Source organism: Notamacropus eugenii, chromosome 1 (assembly GCF_028372415.1).
Source record: "Notamacropus eugenii isolate mMacEug1 chromosome 1, mMacEug1.pri_v2, whole genome shotgun sequence".
NCBI lineage: Eukaryota > Metazoa > Chordata > Mammalia > Diprotodontia > Macropodidae > Notamacropus > Notamacropus eugenii.
The window spans coordinates 28,143,152-28,168,402 of record NC_092872.1 but is presented as its reverse complement, the minus strand read 5'-3'; the positions used below and the strand labels follow the sequence as shown (position 1 = coordinate 28,168,402).

Sequence of the window (25,251 nt, the reverse complement as noted above, 5' to 3'; positions counted from 1 at the left end):
TCCCTTTCAGTAATTAGCGCTAGTTGACCCAGTCTGAGAAACCATAGCTAAAGGTATGATATAAATTCTAAATAATTTCTTGAGAAGTGTTAAAAAATAATTACTAATAGACAGCAGGATTAATTCTGTTTTTTAAAAAAAACCCAAATGAATAAATTTTATTTAGCCTGGAGAAAATGAAGACAAAGTAAGATATAAAACTGCTAAAGCTAACAGAGGCTGGCTATTATTCTGCTTTATCTAAGGACAAAACACAAGCAGAGGTCAAACTGTCCCTGATTACATTTGTATCAGACAATAAAGACCTTTGTGACCACACCTAAGAGAGTAAAGAGCCTTCTTCCAAATAAAAGTTAAAGAAGTAACCAGTACTCTAAGAAAGATCACAATTCTGTCCAAAACTAGGGGTATTAACTAGATGTCTTACGAGCTCTTCCAGGCTTTATGGTTCAGGAGGTATTAATTATTATCAGGTACCAAAAGAATACATTGTAACTTTACTAGACTTTCATGTAAACAGCAAAGAGAGGTAGGTAAACTCAAGGATAAATTAATGAGCACAAATCCAAGACAACCTTAAATTTTGTCAGGAAGGAACTGCTTTTATATCAATGAATAAAATCATTAATTCTTATACACATAATACAGACATCAAGTAATTAATCTGAAAAGGAAAAAGTACACAGTGCTTCAAAAATAAACAATTGTGGCTATCTGTATGAATCATAATACAATTGTCAGAACATAATTTCTAAATTAAAAATAAAATCTTCATTAGAGAGAGGGCATCTTACATTCTGGAATACCTTCCCCTTTGAAACCATAGGTCTCATCATCACAACCAACTGGAGATTGTTAAACCCCTAAAAAACATACAAGATTAGGAATGTGAGAGTTGATACAGATAATTTTTCATTACTTGTCAAGTATTAATGGGCAGTTTCCTTGTCAAAAGACTTAAATGAACACAACTTCTTGGTCTCTGTATTTAGAGACTTATTACTCTGCTAGCATCAAAAAAGGAATGTATATTAGGTACCCTACAGTTCTCAAACATACTGATAAACATACTGTATAATCACTAATCTTGACCAACATGGCTTTCATTTCAAGTACAGTATGATTGATAGATGATTTAGCATGCTACCCTGTAAACAAAAGAGGGGGTTGATATTCAATCAGTTCACCCATTTATTATGTTACAACTGTGTTCAAATCACTGACAAATGTTCCTGGGCGTTACAAAGATCAGTAAAGCATGAGTCCTTGCCCTCAAGGAGCTCACAGTTTAATCGGGAAGATAAGACTTACATACAAATGAACAAAACACAAGCGATGAAATACCAACACAACAAAGGGCAATGAAAGATATGAAGAAGGATGAGTGGAACCTGAACTTCTTTCTGTGAAGTGAAACCTAATCTGGCTTTTGAAGATGGGTAGACTTTCAACAAGTAGGGAACAGGGACTTGGGAGGAGGGAAAGGCATGGTAGATGGTAGAAACACACATGCATGTGTGCACGCACACGCACACACACACATACCAACAACAACAACAACTTACATCCCTAGAAGGGAGTCAAAGGCAAAGACTAGGATGAGTTTGGGCAACAATGAAGAACATCAGGTGTAGTAGATGAGGCTGGAAAGGTAGGCTGCAGACTTGTGGAGTGTCCAGAAGTCTGAACTCTATCCAGGAGACAATGGGAACCTAATGTTGGCTTCTGAGTGAGAGAGTGACCACATGATCAGCACTCTGGGCAGGTGTGTGGGACTGATTGGATCGAAGAGCTATTGGAGACAAGGAGATGAAAAGGAATACCATGGCAATAATCTAGGCAAGATAGAGACAGGAGGCTGCTGTACAGTCAGGGACAGACGTGGGAATGATGTCACTGGCTGAGAGGATCTGGGACAGATGTTTGGAAGTTTCAGCTATCGAGAGGACAGTGGTGTAATGAAGAGATATGGAGACATTAGGAAGTACAGATTCAAGCAAGATGGAAAAGTAAGTTTAAGGTGCTACTGCGGAATGTGGCAGAGATAGTTAGTCATCTATACTATGGTGATTATGGTGACAGTCACAGAAGGAGAGAATCTACAGCGAGAGAAAAAGACCAAGGGTAGTCCTAGGGAATTCCTCTGTCTGGGACATAAGAAGAGGAAGCGTCTGTGAAAGAGAAAGAATGGTCAGAGAGGTAGGAAGGGAACCTTGAGAGTACAACGTCATGGAAGAGGAGAAAGGAAAAAGTTGGAAGGAGGGGTAGTCAACAGTGTCAAAAGTTGCAAAAGTGTCAAGGAGAATGAAGATTGAGAAAAGGCCACCAAGATAATAGTTGCAGTCAAGTAACAGAAGTGGAAGCTGGATTTGGGGAAGAAGAGGTTGAGTGAGCAAGGAGAAGCAACCTGTTACACTCATAAGAAAATGGTGCCTAAAAGAGTGCCTTATAAAAAGTTGCTGTTTAACAATTATTTGAAGACTGAATGAATGAACCATATTAAGGCCTCTAAAATTAGTTCTGGCAAATTTATCCATATTGCTTAGCATTTTAGGAAATAAATTAAAAGTTGAAGGTAAATATGAACATCAATTATTTGGAGCTATCAGATTTTTTTAAAATGTGGTTAGCAATTTAGAAATTCTAAAAACAACAGCAGAGTTCTCCATTGGCTTTTAAAAGGCTGTTTGCCTTCTTTAAGAGAGAGAATTTTTATGTACTACACAGTTCTGAATACTGCCTGTAAATAATGAACAGGGGTGCTCAGCTAAAAATGAGGCCATCAAAACAATTCCAAGCAACGCCATAAAAAAGTTTTGTTTTAACGGATGCCATCCAGGAAAAGTAGTACAAACATGCAAAATTTTGGATTTACCACACTTTTCCAAGCTAATTGCCACAGCTGAATTTTAACATGTTTTTCTGAATTCCTTTCTTCTATAATTAGGTATAGCAAATGTACTCATCATATTACTAGACTAATGAAAATTTATCATCATAGTATTTTTTAAGTGTCACCATTTAATATCATATACCTAACTGAACATGAGTTAATAATGTGGAACAGGAGAATTAATTTCTGTTCCCTACATGTCTTACTGTCTATTACCAATTTGAAGATGCTAAGCAGATATTTTTTGAATGAAGAAAAAGGCAAGTATCAAGCACTTAACTGTGTACCAAGCACAATATATTTTTTTAACTTGATTAGTTCCATGAGTCAATATAAATATGTTTGGATTTTCACATCTTGCAATTCACAAAATGACCCCTTGGACCAGCCAATAATCATGTGCCAATACCAACCCCAAGAAGGGCACGGTCTTTTAATTAAAGTAACAAACAATACTTCACAATATAAATAAAACAACTCTGCTACATACATGAACTACCCGACCTTCCCTGCTGTAGCCATGAGCAGTTGGTATTTGGTCCTAAGACAGAAATATCCCTCCCCTCAAAAAAAAAACCGTTGCAATTATGCAATATGATGTTCTTTCATTATGCAATATGAAAGTTCTTTAGTAACTTTCAAACATTTGAAATTCCATGTCTTACGTATTTTGATATCAGCTGTTTGAAAAATGAATGTTAATTTAAGCGCACCAAGACTGTAATTTTCAAATAAAGAACTGAACACATTACTAATGTGTACAAACAGAACTTTAAAACAAATTAAGAGCAATGAAAGATCATAAAACCAGACACTGATCATCAAAATATAATGAACTATAAAGACAGTACTATACAAGTAACATTAATTGTGCTTTGCTTCCTGAGGACTGCCACTTTCAGGCCTCCCTTTCCCACTGTGAATGCCCAAGAACTCCAGAGTCTTCCTTTTCTCATTAGAGAGACCCACACATTCTGGGAAATGCAAGTGATTTCAATACATTCAAGGAGAGGCCAACATCTCTCTCTCTTTCTCAAAAAAAAAAAAAAAATTTGCTTCCTCTTATCAGAGGAAAGAAAAAGGCAACACTTTGGTTTCAGTTCAAGTGAGGGAATGCCTTTAAGCCTATAAAATCAACGCAACAGCCGTCCTATCCTTTGCTAATTTTGTACCATATTCTTCAGAAGGGTATATCTATAAACAATTTCGTATTTCTGAATGACAGTGATTTTTGTTTTCGTATTAAAAGTAAAATATCAGGTTATGAAATGCTCGTGGAGACTAAGTGGCTGATAGGAGACTCAGCTCTGGAGCTTAAAGGGTGTCATAAGATTTCATCCTGCTACCTCAACAATATCAATCTGCACACAGAAAAAAATCACCTAAAGGAGACTTTAACTGCCCCCACAAGTCTTAAAGTAAAACCCTCATGCCTCAATTCAAGTCTAACATTAAGCTGAGTTTTATGAGACAAAATAAAGACTTTCTAATAACGGACTGAACAAAGCTATGGCAAAATTCCATAGGAAAACATGGAAACAAGAAGACAACATCCAAACAGAGACAGATGAAAGGAAACATTGATAATAAAGTCAATTTGCTTTTTCCCTCTCTCTTGTACATGATCGCTTATCTACGTTAACACAAGGACTTCTCTAGAGCAGAAGTTCCTGACAGTTTAGAAAACTCTTGCACCCATGTGGCTTCCATCAAGGAGTAGAAGCACGAGAGCCTTTCAAACTGTTGAGTGCGGCGTGGATCCTAAAGTGCAGCCTGGACTCCATGGAGTAATCTTTGTAGTTGGTTCTAAAAGGCAAAAAGAACAAACAAAAAGAAGTTAGAGCCCCTCCCACTCGGGTTAGCCTTCTTTCTGAACTTGACTTATCTTTTCTCTACCAAAAGCAGTATACATAAATAATATATTATAAAATAATATAATATTAACTACTCCTAAAGTGTGTCAGCTCCCTAAATGGAGAAATCTCGGGCAGACTAGCTCTTTAAACAAATCACAGGATCCAAACAAACAAACCAACATTAAATTGGCACAAATCATTAGATAAGGGTTAAGAAAACTGAATTCCAAGAAATGACAGGTTGGATTCTAAATTCAGGCAGCTGGGTGGCAAAGTGGATAGAGTGTCGGGCCTGGAGGCAGGAAGACTTATTTTCCGTAGTTCAAAATCTGTCCTTAGATTAGCTATGTGACTCTGTGTAAATCACTTAACCCTGTTTGCCTCAGTTGTCAAATGAGCTGGAGAAGGGAATGGTAAACAATTCCAATATCTTTGCCAAGAAAATCCCAAATGGGGTCATGAAGAGTCAGACAACTGAACAGCAACAATTCTAAATTCAGCACATTTTTGCTAAGTGCTTACTATGGGAAATGCTCAGTGGTAGTCCTTCAGCACCAAAGGAAATAATCAAACAGTCCCTGTCATCAAGAAATTGTACCCTAACTCCTAGAATACGGCAAATAACCTCAGCTATTAAGTAAGTAGGTGCTCTCACTTTTCCACTTTAACTACCTAATAATCACCCAAAAAGGAAAAAAAAAGTTTGCATAGCCAGCAAAATCAGAACAGGCAGGAAGAGGAGATATCTTCAAATATTCCAGCCAACAATTCTACTGTTCCTGACCATAACAGCTGCTACTTCAAAATTACTGTATCTCTGGACTGTAAGGGAATCTTAGAAGTCACCTAGTCCAACTCCTGCCCTGAAGCACGACTGCCCTAAATTCATGATCTTTACCTTACTACCGAGAGCCCTTCTCACCAATTCACCTTCCTTTAAGCCAGATTCATCTTGTTTACTGATGTAATCCCCCTGGGGAAAGCTTTAACTCTCTTCTCTGTTATTTAAAAGCTTTCACAATCTGTTACCACCCTCCCTTTCCAGTCTTATGTTACTGGCCTCAACACACTCTCCAGGGAAATTGGAGACTCCCTGAGCCCTTTTAGCTGCGTCCCTGGAGTGTTCTCTCTCCCTTTTCTTGCTTGCTGAATCCCTCCTTTTCAGGCCTGCCTCCAAAGCCAATTCCTCCAAGAAACCTTCCCTGTCAACCTGAATTGGTAATGGCCATCCAGCACTCCCCTCCCCACACCCCAGACTTCTCATTGCTATTTCTCTACTCTCCCACCCAGGACTCTGAGCACAGGAGGAGTTTTGGCAAGTAGAGAAAGTGCCCCTCCTTATTATCCAGGCCCCTACTTGAGGGGATGATCCAATGTTAAGAAATAAAGGAAAATGGAAAAACAGTTGATATTTCGTGTCTATTTAAGTGGCAAGGCACCACAGTGTCCTGAATACAGTGTCCACTTGATAAATATGTGCTATGTGGTTGAACTGAGAGAAAATAATCTCCAAACTGGGAAGAGTTAAACAAAATTATTGGATAAACTAGGTATGGAGCTGTTTTGGGGGATTATTGGGGCATATATGAGGGAACTCTGTACCTGAATTCAGGAGTGCTGGCCTTTGGTCCAGAGTGTCATTAACTAGCAGAATATCCAGGAAAAAAATCACTTAGTCTTTCTGGGTTACAGTCACCCAAGAGAATTTAAGTCACTCAAAAGATTGTTTCCTTTTCATCTCTGTACTTGTACCCAGTGCCGAGTACGATGCTTGGTGAGGAGCAGGTGCTTCCCAAATGACTACTGACTTTAACTAGGTTTCAGTTCTCTCATCTATAAAAAAGGTCAACTTTACCTACATGACTTCAGAAGCTTCCTGGATATCAGAAATTCTGATTCAAAGACTCTAAAATAATAAGAGAATCTTATTATTTGAATGACTTCAATATCCTAGTCTAAATAAATTTAATCCAGTGCACTAAAATCATTTGTAGATATTTTAAATATATCATTAGTGATTTTTAAGGAATTATAAAGTCTGGAAGTCCTGCAGGATCTGAAATGGCCAAATTTCCTAATTTTTTAAAAAGGGGAGATAGATTTTTCCAAACTATGGATTAGTGTCCTGGAAATTTATTCCCACCAAAATTCTAGAATGTATTCTTTTAAAAAAATGAATTGTGAGTGCTCAGAAAAAGTAAAGCCATCATATTCAGGCATCAACATAGGTTCACTAAGACCAACTCATGACATTTACTTTAGGCAGTGTGGAAGAAAGGAAAGAGGTCTGGACTTGGAAGTTAAAGTTGGTTCAGATCCCACTTCTGACACTAGCACTGTGCCAGGGCCAAATCGGGTAGCATTTCTAAACCTCAGCTACCTTTTAAGGAATATTTATTAAATTACCCGACAAGCTGTAATCCCTGATAACTTGACTAGTGGATCAGGTGCATGTGAGAATGAAAGCCCTTGAAAATATATTCTATGTGACTATAATAACTGTCATACCATCTGAATTTAAGCCAGACATTTATCTAGGCTGGATGTGAGTATGATCAGTAGACTCATAGCTGGCTAAATGAATGTAAAAAGCGTTAATGACTACTGTCTGGTGAGATGCCTTCAAAGGGAGTCCACCAAGACTCCATCTTCACTTATGTTTATTTTAACATTTGTATCAATGCCTGGGATAAAGACATAACTGGCATGCTTATCAAATCTGTAAGTGACATAAAGCCGGGGATAATAGCAAATACTGTAGATGCCAGGATCTGGAGTTTTAAAGATACTAATACCTGGATGGGAACAATTTTATATGATTAAATTTAGTAAGAATACGCCAAAAATCTTTCAGTTAGATTAAAAAAAAACAACTGAGCAAGTAGAATGGTGACAAAAGGTAACTGGGGATGGGCAGAGACGCAGAAAGAGGGAATGTTGATGTGGGCACCTGATTCACTCCACCATTTTCCTCAGTGTGCCCAAGGCCAGTGTTAATATAGAGAGGGAAATCCAGAGAAAGCAGAATCATAGATAAATGCCCAACTGTAGCAGCAATCATGACACATCCTTGTATGTGTCTGGCATTTTGCTGGCTTCAAGCACTTGTGGTTGACAGGAAGAAGACCTTCATTCCATTCTACAAATACTTATTATGCATCAAACAGAGATGCTTGAAAAGCAAGATAGTTCCTCATTTTCAAGGATCACAAAACACTTGGCAACGACTGAGGAGAGAGGAGGATATCGCATACATGCAAATAACTAAAACTTAAGGTCTAATGGGATGAAATACAGACAGACCGGGGTACCCAGAGACATTTTTAGAGAAAGAGAAGATCCCTTTAGACAGAGGCAATCTGGGAATGCTTTAAACAAACCCCTCCCACTGACTCTCCAGCTAGCCATGTGAAAAGCCACGGGCACAACTTACTTTGCAGTTTCTATTATCCGTAAGGCCTTCTCTGTGTCTCCTTGCAGTTGGTATAAAAGTCCCAGTTCATACAGAGTAAATGGTACAAGGTAGTGGTCAAATTTTAGTTGTTTCTCACTAGAAATAAAAATAAACCAGTTTATTTTGACAGTGCAAGATGGCACACATACAACATTTTATACATTCTTCATTAAAACAGATCTAAAAACAGGCCTATTTTCTGAGAAAATGTAATTATTTTTAAGTTGACATGTTATGCCACACATAAAAGAAAAAAGCTTTTCAAATGAAAAAAAATTTTATTGTATTTTTACTTTAGGCAAAACATTGTCAGATATGTACATATGCAGCCTCATGATGTATTCCAGAAATACAAGTCTGTATTTTGAACAAAAACATAGCTGATATTCAAGAAAAGCCTTCCTTTTAACCCCTAAAGATGATTTCAAAGTTCAAAATTATTTCGGTTTATTGGGCAAAAATCAGGCAACAGAGAAAAGCAGTGTCTGTTCCCAAGCCAACAATCTAGTAACCATTCTCCGATTACAAAGGAAAGTTCATTTCTTTTGGATATTAGACCATGCAATCAAAAAGGGAGAATATACATTTCAATCCTTCCCTGAAACATTTTGATTCCAAAATTCCAATTTTAACATTTACTTTTCTTATAGCATCTAATACTGATACCTGATGTAGGTTCACACTTCTTATGTATCTTATCTTTATATAGATGCCAGATCTCATTTTAAACACTTCTCTCAGTTTTGTTTTTTATATTTTCATTCTTTCAAACAATCCTCACATCCATATGAAATTAAAAAAAAAAACCTTCAAGTTTTTTGCCACTTCAGAAACAATTTTAACAAGTGCCTCACATTCCCTAATAGAAAAAGCACTACTGCCACCCACAGAAGACATCTGAAATCACATCTTGTATTTAATATTAAAGCTTTTTTCCTAAAAGTAACTCACTATAAGTGACTTTATCCATAACAAATGATGATCTAATTTGCCCTGAAGTAACCAAAAAACCCCTCAAAATTCCACTTTTACACTTTTCTTGAGTTACTTTGTAATTCTTTCCATTTCCAACAAAATTTTCCTTTTTGAAATTTCTCTTTAAGGGGGAAGTAGAATGGGTGTTAACAGTAATTCTAGGATTGTGCCAGGGTTTGGATTTGTTTTAAACCACATGTTATACATTAAAATAAGCTCCTATTTCTACAGCTTCTGAAGGTTTATAAAGCACTGCAGAGGACTGACTAGGGTCACATGATTCTTTTTCATGGGAGGGAACAGAGCTCAGAGCTGTTGTGACTTGTGCACTGTCAGAAAGTTGGTGAGGTGCTGGATCCCTCTCTGTTCCACCTGCTGTATCTTCCCATTAGCTCATGAAAACATGACTCTGCACAAACAGCCAAGTTTACTCCTCCTGGGAGTAAGCTTATATGGGTGGCCCAAAAGTCTTGGTGCAGTTTTAAGATTTAATAGCTTCAAACTGCACTGAGACTTTTGGGACATCCCAGGGAGTTCTAGGCTACAGCCATCGGTTGGAGCCACCACTTCCTTATTCATTTACGCTGGTAGCTACAAAAGTGAGACACAGTGTGGTAGAGTGGATAGAGTTGGCTCTGGACTCAGACATACTTTTACTCAAACCCAAGATTATTCCCTTATTCTTCCCTCTTAGCAGAGAGCTTTGCCATGAGCTCTTGATTCTTTCCTATTCTATAGCTAAAACTTCTCAAAATCATTTCTCATTCTTCCTTCCTTTGCTTCAGTCTTTGAAGAAATACCTTTTTTCCTTGCCATGGATGTCTCCTGTTTGAATCCATTTCCTCCCATTCTCCCCCCCCCCCATTATCTCTTGAAGTTTGCTCTTTCAATCATTCCGTCTCACACTTATTATCAATCTCTCTTTACCTAATGGCTCACTCTCCAGTATCATTCCTATAAATTACACTCTACCACTGCCAATGTCTTAATGGATAGCTCTCACCGGATGGATGTTCTATTAGCACCTCCAATTCAACAAGACCAAAATGAACTCTATATTTGCAATCAGCTGACACATTTTATTTTTCTATCCTTTGCATCCATCCTTTTCTTTCCACTGACATGGATATTTATCTTGGTTCAGATTCTCCTCACTAACTTAGACTAATGCAGAACTCAGTACCTCATCTAAACAACTGCAAAACTCTCTAAATGAGTTCCTCGATTCCAGTCTCTCCTATCTTTAATCCATCTTTCACACGAATGCTAAAATAATATCTGTAAGGCTCTGCTCTGACTATGACACTTCCCTGCTCAAAAATCTAGTTGCCTGATGCCTCTGGAATAAAATGTAAACTCTTTCACTTAGCAAGCAAAGCCATCAGCAATCTGAGCCCAATCTACATTTCCTGCCTGACACACTGCACGTTACTACCTTCACATATACTATTTCCTGCCAGACTAGCTCACAAGCTGTTCCCTAACCTGAGAATTGCATCTTCCATTTCTATGCCTTTGCAAAGGCCATTCTCCAAATCTGGAATACACTCTCTCCTTCACTTCGGCCTCTTCAAATCCTTACCTTCCTTTGAGGCACATCTCAACTGCCACCTCCTATATGAATCCTTTGGTGATTCTCAACCTCCAAAATCATTAGGAGTGCTTGCTCCCTTCTCATATGATCTTATTTTTACTTATCTGTATAAATGTTATATCTCCCTGTACAAAAGAGCTCCTGGACAGCAAGAACTGCTTTCATTCTTGTCTTTGCATCCCCAGTGCTGAGCACAGTGACATTTGTCTAGTGATGGTGATGGTGGTAGTGGTGGTGATAGTGGTGAGTCATTTTCAGTTGTATCAGACTCTTCATGACCCAGTTTGGGATTTCTTGGCAAAGATACTGGAGTCGTTTGCCATTTCTGTCTCCAACTCATTTTACAGATAAGGAAACTGAGGCAAACAGGGTGAAGTGACTAATAAGGCACTAAGTATCTAAGGCCAGATTTGAAATAATAAAGATGAGTTTTTCTCATACCAAACCTGGTCCTCTATCCACTATACCACCTATCTGCCCATCCCTCTAGTAGATATGAAGTAAAGGGTCAAATTCAAGGCATTGAAAAAAGTGCAGTATTTGCCTATTATTCCTCACAATGCACTTTTCATCATACTTCCCCAATCCCAACAGAAACGAATTTATTATGAATATTCCTTAAGTGTCTGAAAGTCTATGTCCATGTGAAACAGATCTCATCCAAACAAACAAGTCACTTCCCAAAGCCATTCTCAGCTTGCTTAAACAAAATGTCACTGATTCCAGGATCTGAAAATAGAAATGTCTGGCTTTACCCTTTAGCCAGGGTTAAAATACCTAAACAGATAGCAATGAAGATAGAATCATGTTTCTCTCTGTAAAGGTCCACATCTACATCCTGTAACTTCTCAATCAGAGAGGATTTACTCCTATTTCTCCACTAACTCTCTTCTTCTCCTCGTTGTGAGAAGATCATAGGTGTTGTTGGGATAGTTGCAGTGAAAAGGAATATTATCTGGACTCTTGATTATCAGTAAGAGTGGTAATGGCAATAAAGCAGCAGGATCTGAAATGGCCAAATTTCCTAATTTTTTAAAAAGGGGAGATAGATTTTCCAAACTATGGACTAGTGGCCTGGAAATTTATTCCCACCAAAATTCTAGAATGCATTGTTTAAAAAAATGAATTGTGAGTGCTTAGAAAAAGTAAAGCCATCATATTCAGGTATCAACATAGGTTCACTAAGACCAACTCATGACATTTCCTTTAGGCAGTGTGGAGGAAAGGAAAGAGGTCTGGACTTGGAAGTTAAAGTTGGTTCAAATCCCACTTCTGACACTAGCATTGTGCCAGGGCCAGATCGGGCAGCATTTCTAAACCTAAAGCAGCAAGAGTGCTCCTATTCCAAATAAGATGGAAATGTTCTTATAGAAAAATAAGCAGATGTTATTGAAACTTGTCACTTGGAATACTTACCTCATCTAGAATAAATTAGTTAAGTAGGTCAGAAATTAATTGTTTACATGTAAACCTTAAAGATCAAAAGTAAGGTACCTCCACTTAAGTGTTCATTATCCAAGGACCAACCATAGCTAAGTTTGGAGATACACATCCCTCCTGAGTGCTAACTAGCTCTTGTGAAGCTTTTTCTTTTCTTTTTTGAGGGGAAGAGGGCGCACAGCAATTTGTGAAACTGTCTATTAAAGCATGTAAGGCTTGGGTTGCATCTAGAATCAGTGGAAAATCTACACAAGAATTTGTGTACCTTTTCAAGTAAATTCAAGGCATTAAAGGAAAATTCAAACTTGAATCCAATCAACATAAAAGTTTTCAGGAAAATTAAACAAACACAATAGGTCACCACACTGTATTATCCAAAAGCAGAAAGGTAACAACAGGAAGCAGCCAGAGCACTCTGCATCCATCTCTCAGAGCAGCACTCAAAAAACAAAACCAGGATGTCCTCATATGGTTTTGTATTTTTACCTTTGAATAACCTGATTGAAACACAGTTCAGCTTGTAAGAGTCGTCCTAAGTGCTTCAGACAGAGACCTTTCAGTAACTGCACCAAACACTGGTCATCCGTGAAGTAATCATTGCACTCTTAAAACAGAAATGGAAAGAAAAGTATTTTAAAATTAAATTTAAAATCAAAAGCTAGAGCTGTCATTTATAAAATTTCTAACAAAGGGCCTGTTTAAAATTATGGGAAATGTTTGTCATTATAAATTATGAAAACTTATGCTCTTTCTCTCAAGACAGTGCTTATGATACTACTGGAGAATATCAATCATATTTTTAAAACAAATGTTTGTTCATAAGGATGTTATTTTTATTTATCAAGAATTCAAGCTCTACCTACTTTAAAAGGGAATCAAGAGAGCTGCAGGCCCAATTTCAAGGGTCCAAATGCAATGCTGGAGAATCTGAAAGGCTCACAAAGCCTCGAGACCCCAGAGAAGGCTCCAGGAAATCTATGAGAAGGAAAGCAATGACAGGGGGGTTGTCGTCGCTTGTTGGTGTGCCTCCTAACAGTGTTGGCTGCGTCAGGAGGAGAGGGTAACACACACATATGGAGAGACAGATGGCTTCATACCCATTAAAAATTCAGGAAGTAAAATACCCTCTTCAGATCATCATGTTTACAACCCATTATCAATTCTCCTAGGTTCCATTGTTTTTGAAAAAAGAACTACCAAATAAAATTAGACAAAACAGTGCTAAGGCAGATGAAAGGCACTTTAGGATTTGATCAAACTCCTAACAACCTGACTAAAAATACTAAGAAGGACTTTCCTTTCTCCTTTAAAGAAGATTTATCTTTACCTTACACTTATATCATACAAAGTGAAAACTGATTTTACTAAGTCAAGGAACCATTTGTGATGTCCATCCAAATAAGACAGCCTTGGATATGATCTCTTTGCTGTGTTTATTTTGTGAACCATTTCAAAATGTTTTGGTTTTTTTTCACATGAGGTATGGAGGAGAGAACTGGGGGATACAAGTGTGCATAGCTGAATATTTTAGTAGCTAAAAAAATCAGATTAAATGAAGCTACAGACTAAGGGGGGGATAAGAGAAGGGAGGGAGGGAGGGAGGAAGGAAAGAAGGAAGGAAGGAAGGAAGGAAGGAAGGAAGGAAGGAAGGAAGGAAGGAAGGAAGGAAGGAAGGAAGGAAGGAAGGAAGGAAGGAAGGAAAAAAGGAAGGAAGGAAGGAAGGAAGGAAAATGGACTAGAGTCCTCAGTCCCTTTCTCTTTTCATCCTGGATTCTCTTCCCTACAAACCTAAGAAATATTTCTTAATCCCTAATGAAAGGTATAATGTTTTGGAGAATAGACTGCTACCTAAAGGGAAGTTGATGATATTACTTAGTGTCCTAGAAGGGAATCCTTTTCTTTGAAACAACTAAATGCATTTCCATGTTCTGGCACTTGACTTAACGAGAGACTTGGAAATGATGGCACTTTTCAAAGACTGCACCAAGAACTCTCAACACTGTTTTAAGTCAAGGATCCTTATAAAACTAAATACTTAAGAAAGAAAAACTTTGGAGAGCCAAAGGATAACCCAATTTCTCTAACAGGAACAAAGGAGTGATTTGTAACAACATTCCCAGTCACTCAGTTGGCCTCTCACGTCCCATAATGGGGAATCCATCTCTATGCAAACAGTAATGTATCAAAGCAAAACACAAATATCTATTGTAATTATGATTAAGGAAACTTCACCTAGAACACATTTCAGGATCCGGAGATTAACAGCTGGAGGAATTCCTAGAAATCATCGAGAGTTTAACTCCTGCATTTTACAAATAAGAAAACTTGGGCCCAGAGAATGGAAATGACCTGTGCTCAAGGTCAGTCACACAAAGTAATCAGCGGAGCCAGGACTCTTCCTGAAGGCCTCTGAAGACCTCAAGTCCAGTGTTCTCTCCCCTCAATTGTACTGCCTCTGCATCATTTCATGGTGTCAAGAGCTGGTAATGTTTCATCAACGGTAAGATCAAAGTGGGTCTGAACGCCAAGGATGGATTTCAATGAGTGAACGTGTAGCATTCATAAGAGCAGAAATTAAACATATGGCTCAGTTACCCTATTTCTCCAAAATCCTTACTAAAATAATTGTTTATTTTCAGGTTGCACAGCTTTATAAGAAACATGATAGTTATTTAATTCAAAATATAAATCATGAGATCATGGGACTCAGAGCTAGAAAGAAAGACCCTTAGAGATTCTACAGATGACAAACCCAAGTGCAGGGGAGGGGAAGTGATTTGTACAGTTACGTTAGCAGTCAAGTTTTAAAGCCAGGTCATCTGATTCCAAATCCAAATTTTTTTCCCCACTATCCCAAATAACCTCAGAGATTAGAAAACATTTACTTCTGATGCTAAGGAACAAACTGCTAACATACCGGGTTTTGTAGTAAAGTCATATTTTGGGAGTCACTTAAAGAATGATGCTGAGTCATACAATTTCATCCCATGAGACCTGTTGACATTTGTATTATGTTAAACTAAAGGACATTTTCTGTGGTTATTCAGTACATTTTCAGTCATGTCTGACTCTCTGTGACCCCATTTGGGATTTTCTTGGCAAAGATACTTGGAATGGTTTGCCATTTCCTTTTCCAACTCATTTTACAAATGAGGAAACTGAGGCAAACAGGGTTAAGTGACTTGCCCATCGAACTACCAAGCCATCCCTAAACAACACTTTACGGGAAGTTGATAGGTCTCAATCAGTGAATCACAGAGTCACAACACTGGATTTTCATGTGTATATAAAATTCATTTTTAAAAACATAAAATAGGTGCAGCAAGTGAAAAATGAGCAGCAACAAAGGAAAACTGAAGACTGACTTTCCTGTAACTCAAGTATCTTTATGCCATGTGGCGATGTACCAAACTGAGTGAGCTTTGGTGTCAAGAAGACTCAGGCTCACTGCTGATGCAGCCTAGCTGTGTGACCATGGGCAAGTCACTGACCCCTGCAGCGTCCCCAACACCTGGCAAAGACCACCAGCTACAGAAAAGCTGCAAAGACATGTCAGTGGAGGGAGCTTCCACACTGGCAGTTCCCTATACTCACAAAACCACAGCTTCAACCCCATACAATGCTTATTATATATTTTTCCATTAAGTTCAACAAACCATAAGTCAACTGACCGCTCCCAAGACCACATAACATTTGATTAAAAATTTAAAGTAGACCTCCACTGGAAATGATTATAGGCTACTGACTCTAAGCTGGCTACAATCCCAGTTTTTATGAAAGACCTGGAAAATCGGTCTTTACACCTCCCAGGCAGAACACTGACAAGAGACAACCTACCAAAATGATTCCACTACCATGTTTGACTTATTTCTCTTATTTCCTTTAAAGGTCAGACATAATAAACAAGTCACTCACCAAAAGCAGGAAATGGTGAAGCTGAACTAGCCAGGTTCACAATTCTATATCCATTTTACAATAATTTACAATAAATGATTTCCCCATCTAAGGTCAGCAGGATGGCTAAAAGGTCAGTGCTGCCTCTTGATTAACTGGAGGAAAAGTTCTTCCTACCTGCAGAGACTGAACAAGAAGCCACTATCATCCTGGTCAGTGAGGGACAGTGTAAAGAACACATCTGGAGTTAGGAAATCTAGGTTCAAGTCAGAACTGCCTAACTGAGTAACCGAGCAAGACACAAATTCTAAGCCTCAACTTACTCTTCCAAAATGGGGATAATAATACTTGCATTGGTAATAATTCTTATTACTTGCATCTTTCCAGGACTATTTTCAGGAAAGCATTTTGTAAACCATGAAACCCTATCATAAATATCAGGAATAATAATCCAGCATCTGGAAAATGACCATTAGTAAAAGGTCAGTGCTTTCAGCCAAGTCTCTGCCTCTCCGCTGCAGCAGCTTCTTTCTGCTTCTAACCACATTCGTACCCACGATATAAAACCCTATCCCTGCTGCATCTATCATGTCAATACATGAGAACAAAGGAAACAGAGGGAGGCATTCTGAACTGTGCACATAATTATTCTCCTACTCTAAGAAATGACTTATATTTTACCTTTTTGTTCGAATTTAATACTACGTATTTTTGCCTGCAGTTAACTATTTTTCATGTCACATGCTAGGGCACACTAGCATGTACAGAGAAAACCTGTTTGATTGGATAAGGGTCATGATCGTCTCTGGCAAGAGTTCCTGCTGCCCCAAGTTCAAAATGTTCTCAATGAGCTGGGCAGCAGGCCCACTGAAAGAGAGGAGGAATACTCCTAGGCCTTGAATAGAAAATTCATAATATAGAAAATTCATGATTAGAAATTTATTCTATTGAACTAACTTGTAAGAAGAAAGACAAAAACTACAGTAGTTGTCGCTGTATTTCCAGAAAAATTAAGTGACTCTTCTGGGAGGAGGCAGGAATTAGGATAAAGGATATTTTTCACTCAGTGAAAAATAATTTCTCCCTCCCCTTCCCCCATAGACACTCATTCATCCAGCAAACACTTACTATGATTAAGTATCTTAGAGGTAGCTGGGCAGCATAACAGATAAAGTGTTGGGCTTAGGGTCAAGAAGACTTGAATTTGAATCCAGTCTCAGATTTTGCCACTTAACCTCTCTCTCCCTCAACTTCAATGGCGATACAAAAGCAACCACCTTGGTAAGGTGGTGGTGAGGATCAAATACAACTGAAGCGTAAAAGACCTTGCAGATGCTTACAGCAGGACAGTATATAAATGTTAGCTAGTAGAGGCGGTAGGAAGTGAACACGAGCCACATTGCATTACACTCTGAAGGATGGGAGGAGGTGCGAACAAGACTCAAAGATAAAAGTCATGAGGTTTACTGAATGTCTTTAGCCTCAGTTGTGTCTATAAAAGGAGGATAACACCAGTATCTCATGGGGTAGCTGTGAACAGAGCATTTTATAAACCTTAAACACCTATGTAAAGCGAATGGTTGTTAGCAGAAGTATTAGTAGTAGTGATACCTGCACATATATATTGGACCACTCTAGTTTTACCTGAATATTTTAATTAGTTAGTAATGCGCAAGGACAGGAACAAATGCTTTTTCCATGTGATTTGTTTCTGCTCTGTAAAGCTGTAAATGTGATCAAATTAGGTGAATAAAAAGTTAATTTATTCAAGAGACTGCACAGATCTTGTAAAGCCAATTTTTAAAAATCTTAACTTTAAGTTGATATGGTCATTTATTTGTTCTTTGAAATGTCATGCATTTGGATTCATTTTACATTAAAGCCAACAGAAAGCACTTTTAATTTGGCAGTTTCACCTCAATATGGCAGGTCTGTCAGATTAGTATGATTACAAGCTGGTAAAGCTGAAGACAACACAGAGGAAGAAATGTGCCATCTTCATAAGAGTCTACTATGCTCTTATACATACTTTCACATGACTCTTTTCCAAACCGTGAAAATCCTTCCCTCCTCTTTGTATGCTCCCATCTCGCTGCATCCTCTTCTTCATGCTTCCCTGTAGCCCAGAATTCAAAGGGATTGTTTTTATGTCCATTGTTCAATCCCTGCAGATGAACAATTCAATTTTTTGGCTATTCTACCTAAGCTCCAGCCCAGCTATGGTGCTGAAGTTTTATAACTTTTCTGTGAAAAGGGCAAGTGAGAAAAAAAGAAAAAAAAGGAACTTCTTTTAGTTGTATAGTTATTCTTTTGTAAATTCACTGTCCTTCATATATAAGGTGACATTAACGATTTGCTTGTCAGTAGAGTTATTTTGAATTTTTTCAGTAAAAGAACAGAGCCATCCATTATCTCTTACCTGGTCTTCCCTGTGACCAATGATCCTAGTTGTAAGATGACTGGATGGGGTTAAAAGCTCAGCAGTGACCATTTTTCCTCTGTGATTCCAAAGTTCAGTGGCCCATTTGGGGTCTATAGAATCATATAATCTTAGAAGTGATGGGGATTTTAGATTACATCTAGTTCAGGGGTTCTTCAACTGATGTCCATGGACCCAATAAAGGGTCTGTGCACAGACTTAACGAAGTCCATGAACTTGGATGAGAAAAATACATCTTTATTTTAATATAACTGGTTTCTGTTGTAATATGTATATTTTATCTGATATATTTAAAAACATTATGTCCATAGGTTTCAACAGACTGCCAAACAGGTCCATGATGCAAAAAGTTAAGAACCCCTGATCTCGTACACTTTCCCACCCAGTAAAGGAATCCCTTCTGCAATTTCCTTAACAAATGGTTTAGACTTTACTTGAATAACTCCAGTAACAACGAGCTCCCTAATTTGTGAGACAGTCTGATCTGCTCTTGAACAGCTCCAAATACTAGAAAAATCTTTATGATGAACCATTAGCTATCTTCCTTTCAATTTTACCTCTGCCTTCTGGGAGTGACACTGAATTATTACACTCCCACTTTACCATTATAAACTTTCAAATAATTAAAAGAGTGCTACATGTCAACCTTCTGTCTTTTCTTTTTCAAGTTAAAAATGCCCAGAGTCATCAAACATTTCTCATTGAACATGATTCCCAGAAAACTCAACCTTCTGGTTACCTTTATACTGATTCTCTCTAGTTTAACAAGACTTTCTTTAAAAGTTCCCAGAACTAACCACAGTATCACAGATAAGTTCTGACTAGATCCTAATTCGTGTGAATAATGAATCCCGTGAATGGTCCCACGTATTAAAATTCACACTACTGGACATTATAATTGTGTAAATATGGTGAAGAGTTCCAGACCAGTGGAAATATGCAGTGCATATTTAAATGATTCATAAGATTCACTGTCGTTCTCACTAACCGTTACCAAGCTATAGTGCAGAATAGGGTGGGACAAGGTCCTCCTCTCTTGATGTCTTTTAATGAAACCTAAGTTTGCACTCATTTTTATTACCTGTTATACTGCACTGGTGGCTCATTTTGCAATGAACTAAAACTTGCATATCTTTTTAGCATTCATTTTTATTCAAGTCTTTCCCCTATCTCATAGCTGTACAATTCATTTTTTGAAACTAAATGCAGGACCTTATGTTGATCCCTGCTAAATTTCATCTTGTTTATTCCAACCCAGCACTCTAGCCAATTAATAACCTTCTGAATTTTGATTCTGCCATCTAACACACTAGCTATCCCCCACAAGTATAAATTTGGTAACCATTCCTCCTTTGTCTCTCTCCAAGTCACTGACCTTTTTAAAATGTTGACTAGCAAAGAGCTAAACATAGAGCTTTGGAACAATATCACCAGGAAATTTAGAATAACTAGAAATTTCACTCCCGATTGATAACAATACATTAAATAGTATTTCTATTCAACTAGCTTCAGATCCACCAAAGGAATGTAGTCTGCATTTATGCATCTTGTTCACAAGGACACCATGAAAGCCACTACCAAATATCTTGCTGAAATTATACATCTCTATAAAGGTCCTCTGATTTACCAATCAGATGATGCTATAAAAAAAAAGGAAATGACATTTTGATTTAATGTTCTTAGCGAACCTATGTTGATTCTCATCATCACTGCTTTTTTTCTTTTTGAAGCGTTACAATCTAATCATTCACTCTATAATTTTGCTAAGCATCAACATCAACTTCACCAGTCTATTCCATAATCTTAAACTTACTAACAGTATAAGTAAATGATTCATGTACAATTATTTGACCATCAATGGAGGGAAAATGCAATTTATGACCAAGTAGCTGAAAAGCTCTTTCCGCAATCTGATCCCACGTCCCTTCTCACCTTTCTAGTATTCTTATACCTTACTCATCCCCACTTACTCTATGAACTGGTGACACTGACCTCTTTCCTGTAACCTAAAACAAAACCCTCCATCTCAAACCTGGAATGTTCTCCTTCCTCATCTTCCCTTCTTGGCTTCCTGTAAGTCTCAGCTGAAGTCCCACCTTCTGCAAGAAGTCTTTCCCAGTTCTCCTTAATCTTAATGCCTCTCTCCCCAGAAATTATTGCTAATTTATAGTGGGGGTTGAGGGGAGGGGCTATTTGCATGCTGTTTCCCCCATGATTGAGCAGGAACTGTCTTTTGCCATTCTTTGCATCCCAGTGCTAAAGCATAGTACCTGGCACATAGCAGGAATTTAATAAATGTTTAATGACTCATTACAATTCTTTAAAATGTGTCTCATGTTGAAGAATTAATTTAGTACTCTACATTTTCTTGACTTAGTCAAGGCGCTTTTATTACTTGTGCACATAAGGGGAAAAACAAATACTGACACTTAAGTAGGTCTCTTCCCCCCAGAATTTGGCTAATCAATTTATAATCTTACAATTGGGTTGAGAAGACAAAGAATAAAGTGGGGAAGGTACAGAATTATAAGAATAATGGGGCATAGTACATTGCTCAAACTTGGAAGTACAAAGTTAAAGGATCAATGAAGATATAGATAGCGGAACAGTGACTGTTTTGTGACTGTAACATTCTAGGGGAAAGCTCTACAAACAGAGCAGATGTTGTCCATCCACCATCCTGCCTAGAAGCAGCATTGTCTCCCATGGGAACACATCTCCCCACAGTTTCTTCAGGTTAGCAACGCCTAGTCTACCCATGGCCTTTTGCAGTGATGTCATTCCTTTCAGAAGCATAAAATCAGATGGGTCATGGCTCCTAGTTCCGTACTTAGTATCAGGGGAGAGATAAGAGGGAGAAAATATACTAGCTTTCCATTTTGATTTGGTTCATGCAGTTTAAGATTGAGAAAAGTATCTGAACCAAATCTGAACTATGGATCTGAACCATCCATCAGCCAAAAAGCCACATTTAGTACTGTCTATCAAAACAGAGCCTATTTCTAGTTAGTTGATAACTTTTTCCATTCAAGGAAATTATAAAATGAAATTTGGACCAAATCAAAGTGTCACCTCAGAGATCCTCGAGTGCCTTTACTCTTTACCACCAAAGAAGTTGCACTTGACAGATTATAATTCAGCTCCAATCTATAAATCACGACTTTTTTCCCACTAATTTCTTGAATTTTGTGGTTTTTTATTATCTTTGAAACTGACCATTTCGATAAAATCTTATTTCTAAGGGATACATAACCACCTACCTAAGTAGTCATGCTATTAGAATAATTTTAGTATTTATGGTAACCTCTTTACTCTGGTAGCATGACCAAAACATTTTGAGGCTGTTGGAATATGAACACAATAACCCATGGAATTTATCAAAGACAACTCCTTACGACTGACAGGAATTAGTTTAGAATAGGTAACACTCCTTACAAAGAGGGGAAACGTTAAAATTTTGATAAGATCTCAATTTGGAAATAAACATTTCCCCTCTGCACTTCAGAAATCCAAGGTTCTCCAATAGGCCCCAACAAGATTTCAAGGCAATCACGGTCAGAACCCAGGTTAAAGCAAACATGCCTGGTGGTGCTCTAACACAGTAACAATCGCTCCATGCATTTTATTTGAAGCAGAATCTTGTGGAGAACTTCACTTAATTTCCTCTTTTTTCTCCCAATGTTTGTCTATGACACATATGAATTAAAGTCATTGTGAAATGATCTAGAAGGACAAGAGGGAAAGATAGTAAGAGGCACAGCCATGTTCTTACATCTCATACTTACGTGTTTCATTTTGTAAAGTTGCTTCTGCTTTTTCGATGGTGATCAAGAGATTTTCTGTGAGGTCAGGCCTTTTGCCCACCACTGTAAAACCATTCCAGATGTACATCATTTCCTAGAGAGGGGAAGAAAGGAAAGAGGTGAGAATGATATTTAACTGATCTTATATAATAAATGATTCTGTATAATCTGGATTTGTGTTGGTGATTTTTAACACATTTTTAAAATGTATGCCTGTTGTTTATATAAAATGTTTCCAAGAAATTCAGTGAAATGAACATTAGGAATTTTATTGGGCTCATGCTCTTTTATATCATTAAAGCATGTTGCAGCCCAGTAATATAATCCAATATGTGGAAAACTAGTTTATTTAAAGACCATATGGTTAAATGACAGTTCCCGAAAATGTAAACTAATGTTCTCTCACTGCAGGTTACATTTAATAGGCCAAGAAGATGAGAATTTTTTCTGACAAAGAACACATGAGCTTATTCCTGGAAATATTTCCCTTTTTTATGTGAGAAAATTTAAAGGACATAAACAGCAGGAAAAAACACGAAAGAAAAATGTAACATATTCTCTGAAAAGATTTAAAATTGAGAAGCAATAAACTGGAAAAGAGGCTTTTGAGGAAAACAGCAAGGGAAAAATCATCTTTACTTACAGCACTGAAAACTAAACTGAATTCAACTCAAAAAATTATTTTAGAGACAATAATTATGCATATCTAATACAACAAGTAGTACCTCATGTGCTATGGTTTTTGCACAATAATTTTATAAACTGGGGAATGTTAAAATAAACAGCTTTCACCAGAAAGTGAATAAAGATCAACATCTTCCAGGGAATACCCTAGTCGGGATGTATTCATTCCAATCTCCTGCACTGTTTGCTCTCCAAACCTGACTTAGGATGTTTGGGGTATCTAAGCAGATTCAATTCTATCGATCAACCAATCAACAAGCACCACTAGATCCGTCCTGCGATAGGGACACATTTTAGAAAGACAATATACAAAAAAACCACTAAAATAAACGTACCATTTGGTAATTAACATAGAGGTAAACAGCACATTCTGCACAAATCAATTAACCTCTCAGTGCCCATAGGCAAGTGTCAGACAATAAATTGCAAAGGGGTGATGGAGTCCTAATAGAGCTGCCCCCAGCCCCAACAGTCTAACTTCATTGCAGGCCCACTGTACCTACCTAGCCCCCCTACCAATGTCCTCACTTCTTTATATATGCCTCAGTGCTCACTAGAACAACAGCTGTGTCCTTGAAACTCATAGTTCTCACAGAAAACAGAAGGCGTGGGAACACAGCCACTGCTTCTAACCAGCCATGACCCCCAGACCCACTTTTACAGAAACAGGTGTGTTCCTGCAGTCTAACCCAACACAGGACCACAATACCTAACTAAGTACCTTGCCTAGACAGGACCACAAGAGCTAGTCAATTGGAGGGTAGCATGATCAGAATGTTTAACCACCAACCCATAGATGGGATCCCTCTTCCATAATCTAATCCCTTAATAAACTCCTCCTGCCTTTTTAATATTAATTATATTCCTACATTCTATGTAAATTGCTGTTATGTAATTGCATCTTGACCCTCGAAAAATCCATCTTGCTTTCTCTGTTGGTTCCTCTTGAAACTCAGCCCACTTCCTGAGAGGTATCAATCTGAATGAATGCCTATACTTGGATTAGAGGTGGTCTGACTGAATTCTTTTGAGATAGTTCCACTACAACATATCATGAAACCTCAACAGGGTCCTACACCCCATGGCTAAATCTGAATTTCAAAATTAACACAATACCCAGAGTTCTGTACATGGTGCCTGTGGATCTCATGTTTTCATTGTAAAATGAAGGGAATTAAACTAGATGGCCTCTGAAGTCCCTTCATGTTTGAATTCTGTGATCTTCTGGCGCAGTCCTCAAGCACCACTGAGGTTTTTCTGTAGTACTTTCCAGTCATAATCTGTGATCAAGCTATGTATACATAGAAGAATGTGAAAGCAACAAGCAAGTGACTTTTTAAATATCACTTGGGATGAGTTCATACCTTTATTTCAGTTATACAAAATCAAGAGGGAAAAAGTCTTATGTCTGGCAACTGTGAGCAGCCACAAGGGTTACAACAGCTAAAGAAAGAGCAGGAGAGAGCTAGCAAAAAGAAGACAGAGGTACTCCCCATTCCTGCCAACAGAGTTGGGGCAAGGGGAATGGCCACCAAAAAAGAAAAGCATAAATGAACAAAAATAACTTGAGGACTAGATGAGGATCACAAAATTCAAGCTTGAAGAGACTTCTGAGGTCATCTAGTTTAACACTCCCCCACTCCAACCCAACGCTACAAAGAAAACCTAAGATCCAGAGGCCATCTGACTTTCCCAAGTCATCTAAGCAAAGCCAGGATTTAAATACAGATTTTAGGATTCCTTATACAAAACTCTGAGCATTCCGTTTAATTTTAAATTTCAGATTTAGGCCTGGCTATAGGAGCCCTTTCCATTTTATTGTCTAAGAGATGCCTAGGGGCATAGAGAGGTTAAGTAAGAAAGATACCGGTTTCCAATCCAGGGCTGCACCCCTCACTCCACTGGGAAGGTTCTGTATTACAATGAAAGAGGGTGAGATTTAGAATGTGAGAGACCTGTGTTTGAATCCTGGGCCTGTTACTATCTGCTTGAACAAGTCCACTAACCCTTCTTGGCTCTTAGTTTCCCCATTTATAAAATAATGGGGTTACCTCTAAGATTAATTCCAACTCTAAATACATGATCCCCTGAATCTCACATTGTAACCCTGGCCTCAACTGCTTTTTTAAAAATACAGTACGAAAAAGTCAGTTAAAACAAGTTCTAGAGAATTAAGAGGAGTTGGGAGGACAAGCTTCTTGTGAAAGGAGAAGTGAAC

The 25,251-nt window shown here is 37.9% G+C and overlaps 1 protein-coding gene across 10 annotated transcripts in view; it reads right to left on the bottom strand.

Moving 5' to 3' along the window:
* Positions 1-581: 581 nt before the first annotated feature.
* Positions 582-25,251, bottom strand: part of TTC39B (tetratricopeptide repeat domain 39B) — a 148,367-nt gene continuing 123,697 nt past the window's right edge. For 8 of the 10 annotated variants that reach the window (XM_072656144.1, XM_072656071.1, XM_072656111.1 and 5 more), the window contains 5 exons: positions 22,332-22,443; positions 18,136-18,222; positions 12,699-12,816; positions 8,183-8,299; positions 582-4,699 (listed from right to left, as the gene is read on the bottom strand). In XM_072656144.1, coding sequence (XP_072512245.1) covers positions 4,603-4,699; positions 8,183-8,299; positions 12,699-12,816; positions 18,136-18,222; positions 22,332-22,443 — 531 coding nt within the window. In that variant the 3' untranslated portion in view covers positions 582-4,602. Of the gene's footprint in view, positions 4,700-8,182; positions 8,300-12,698; positions 12,817-18,135; positions 18,272-22,331; positions 22,444-25,251 lie in introns of all 10 variants that reach the window. The other 2 variants (XR_011977444.1, XM_072656081.1) reach the window with 2 other exon arrangements.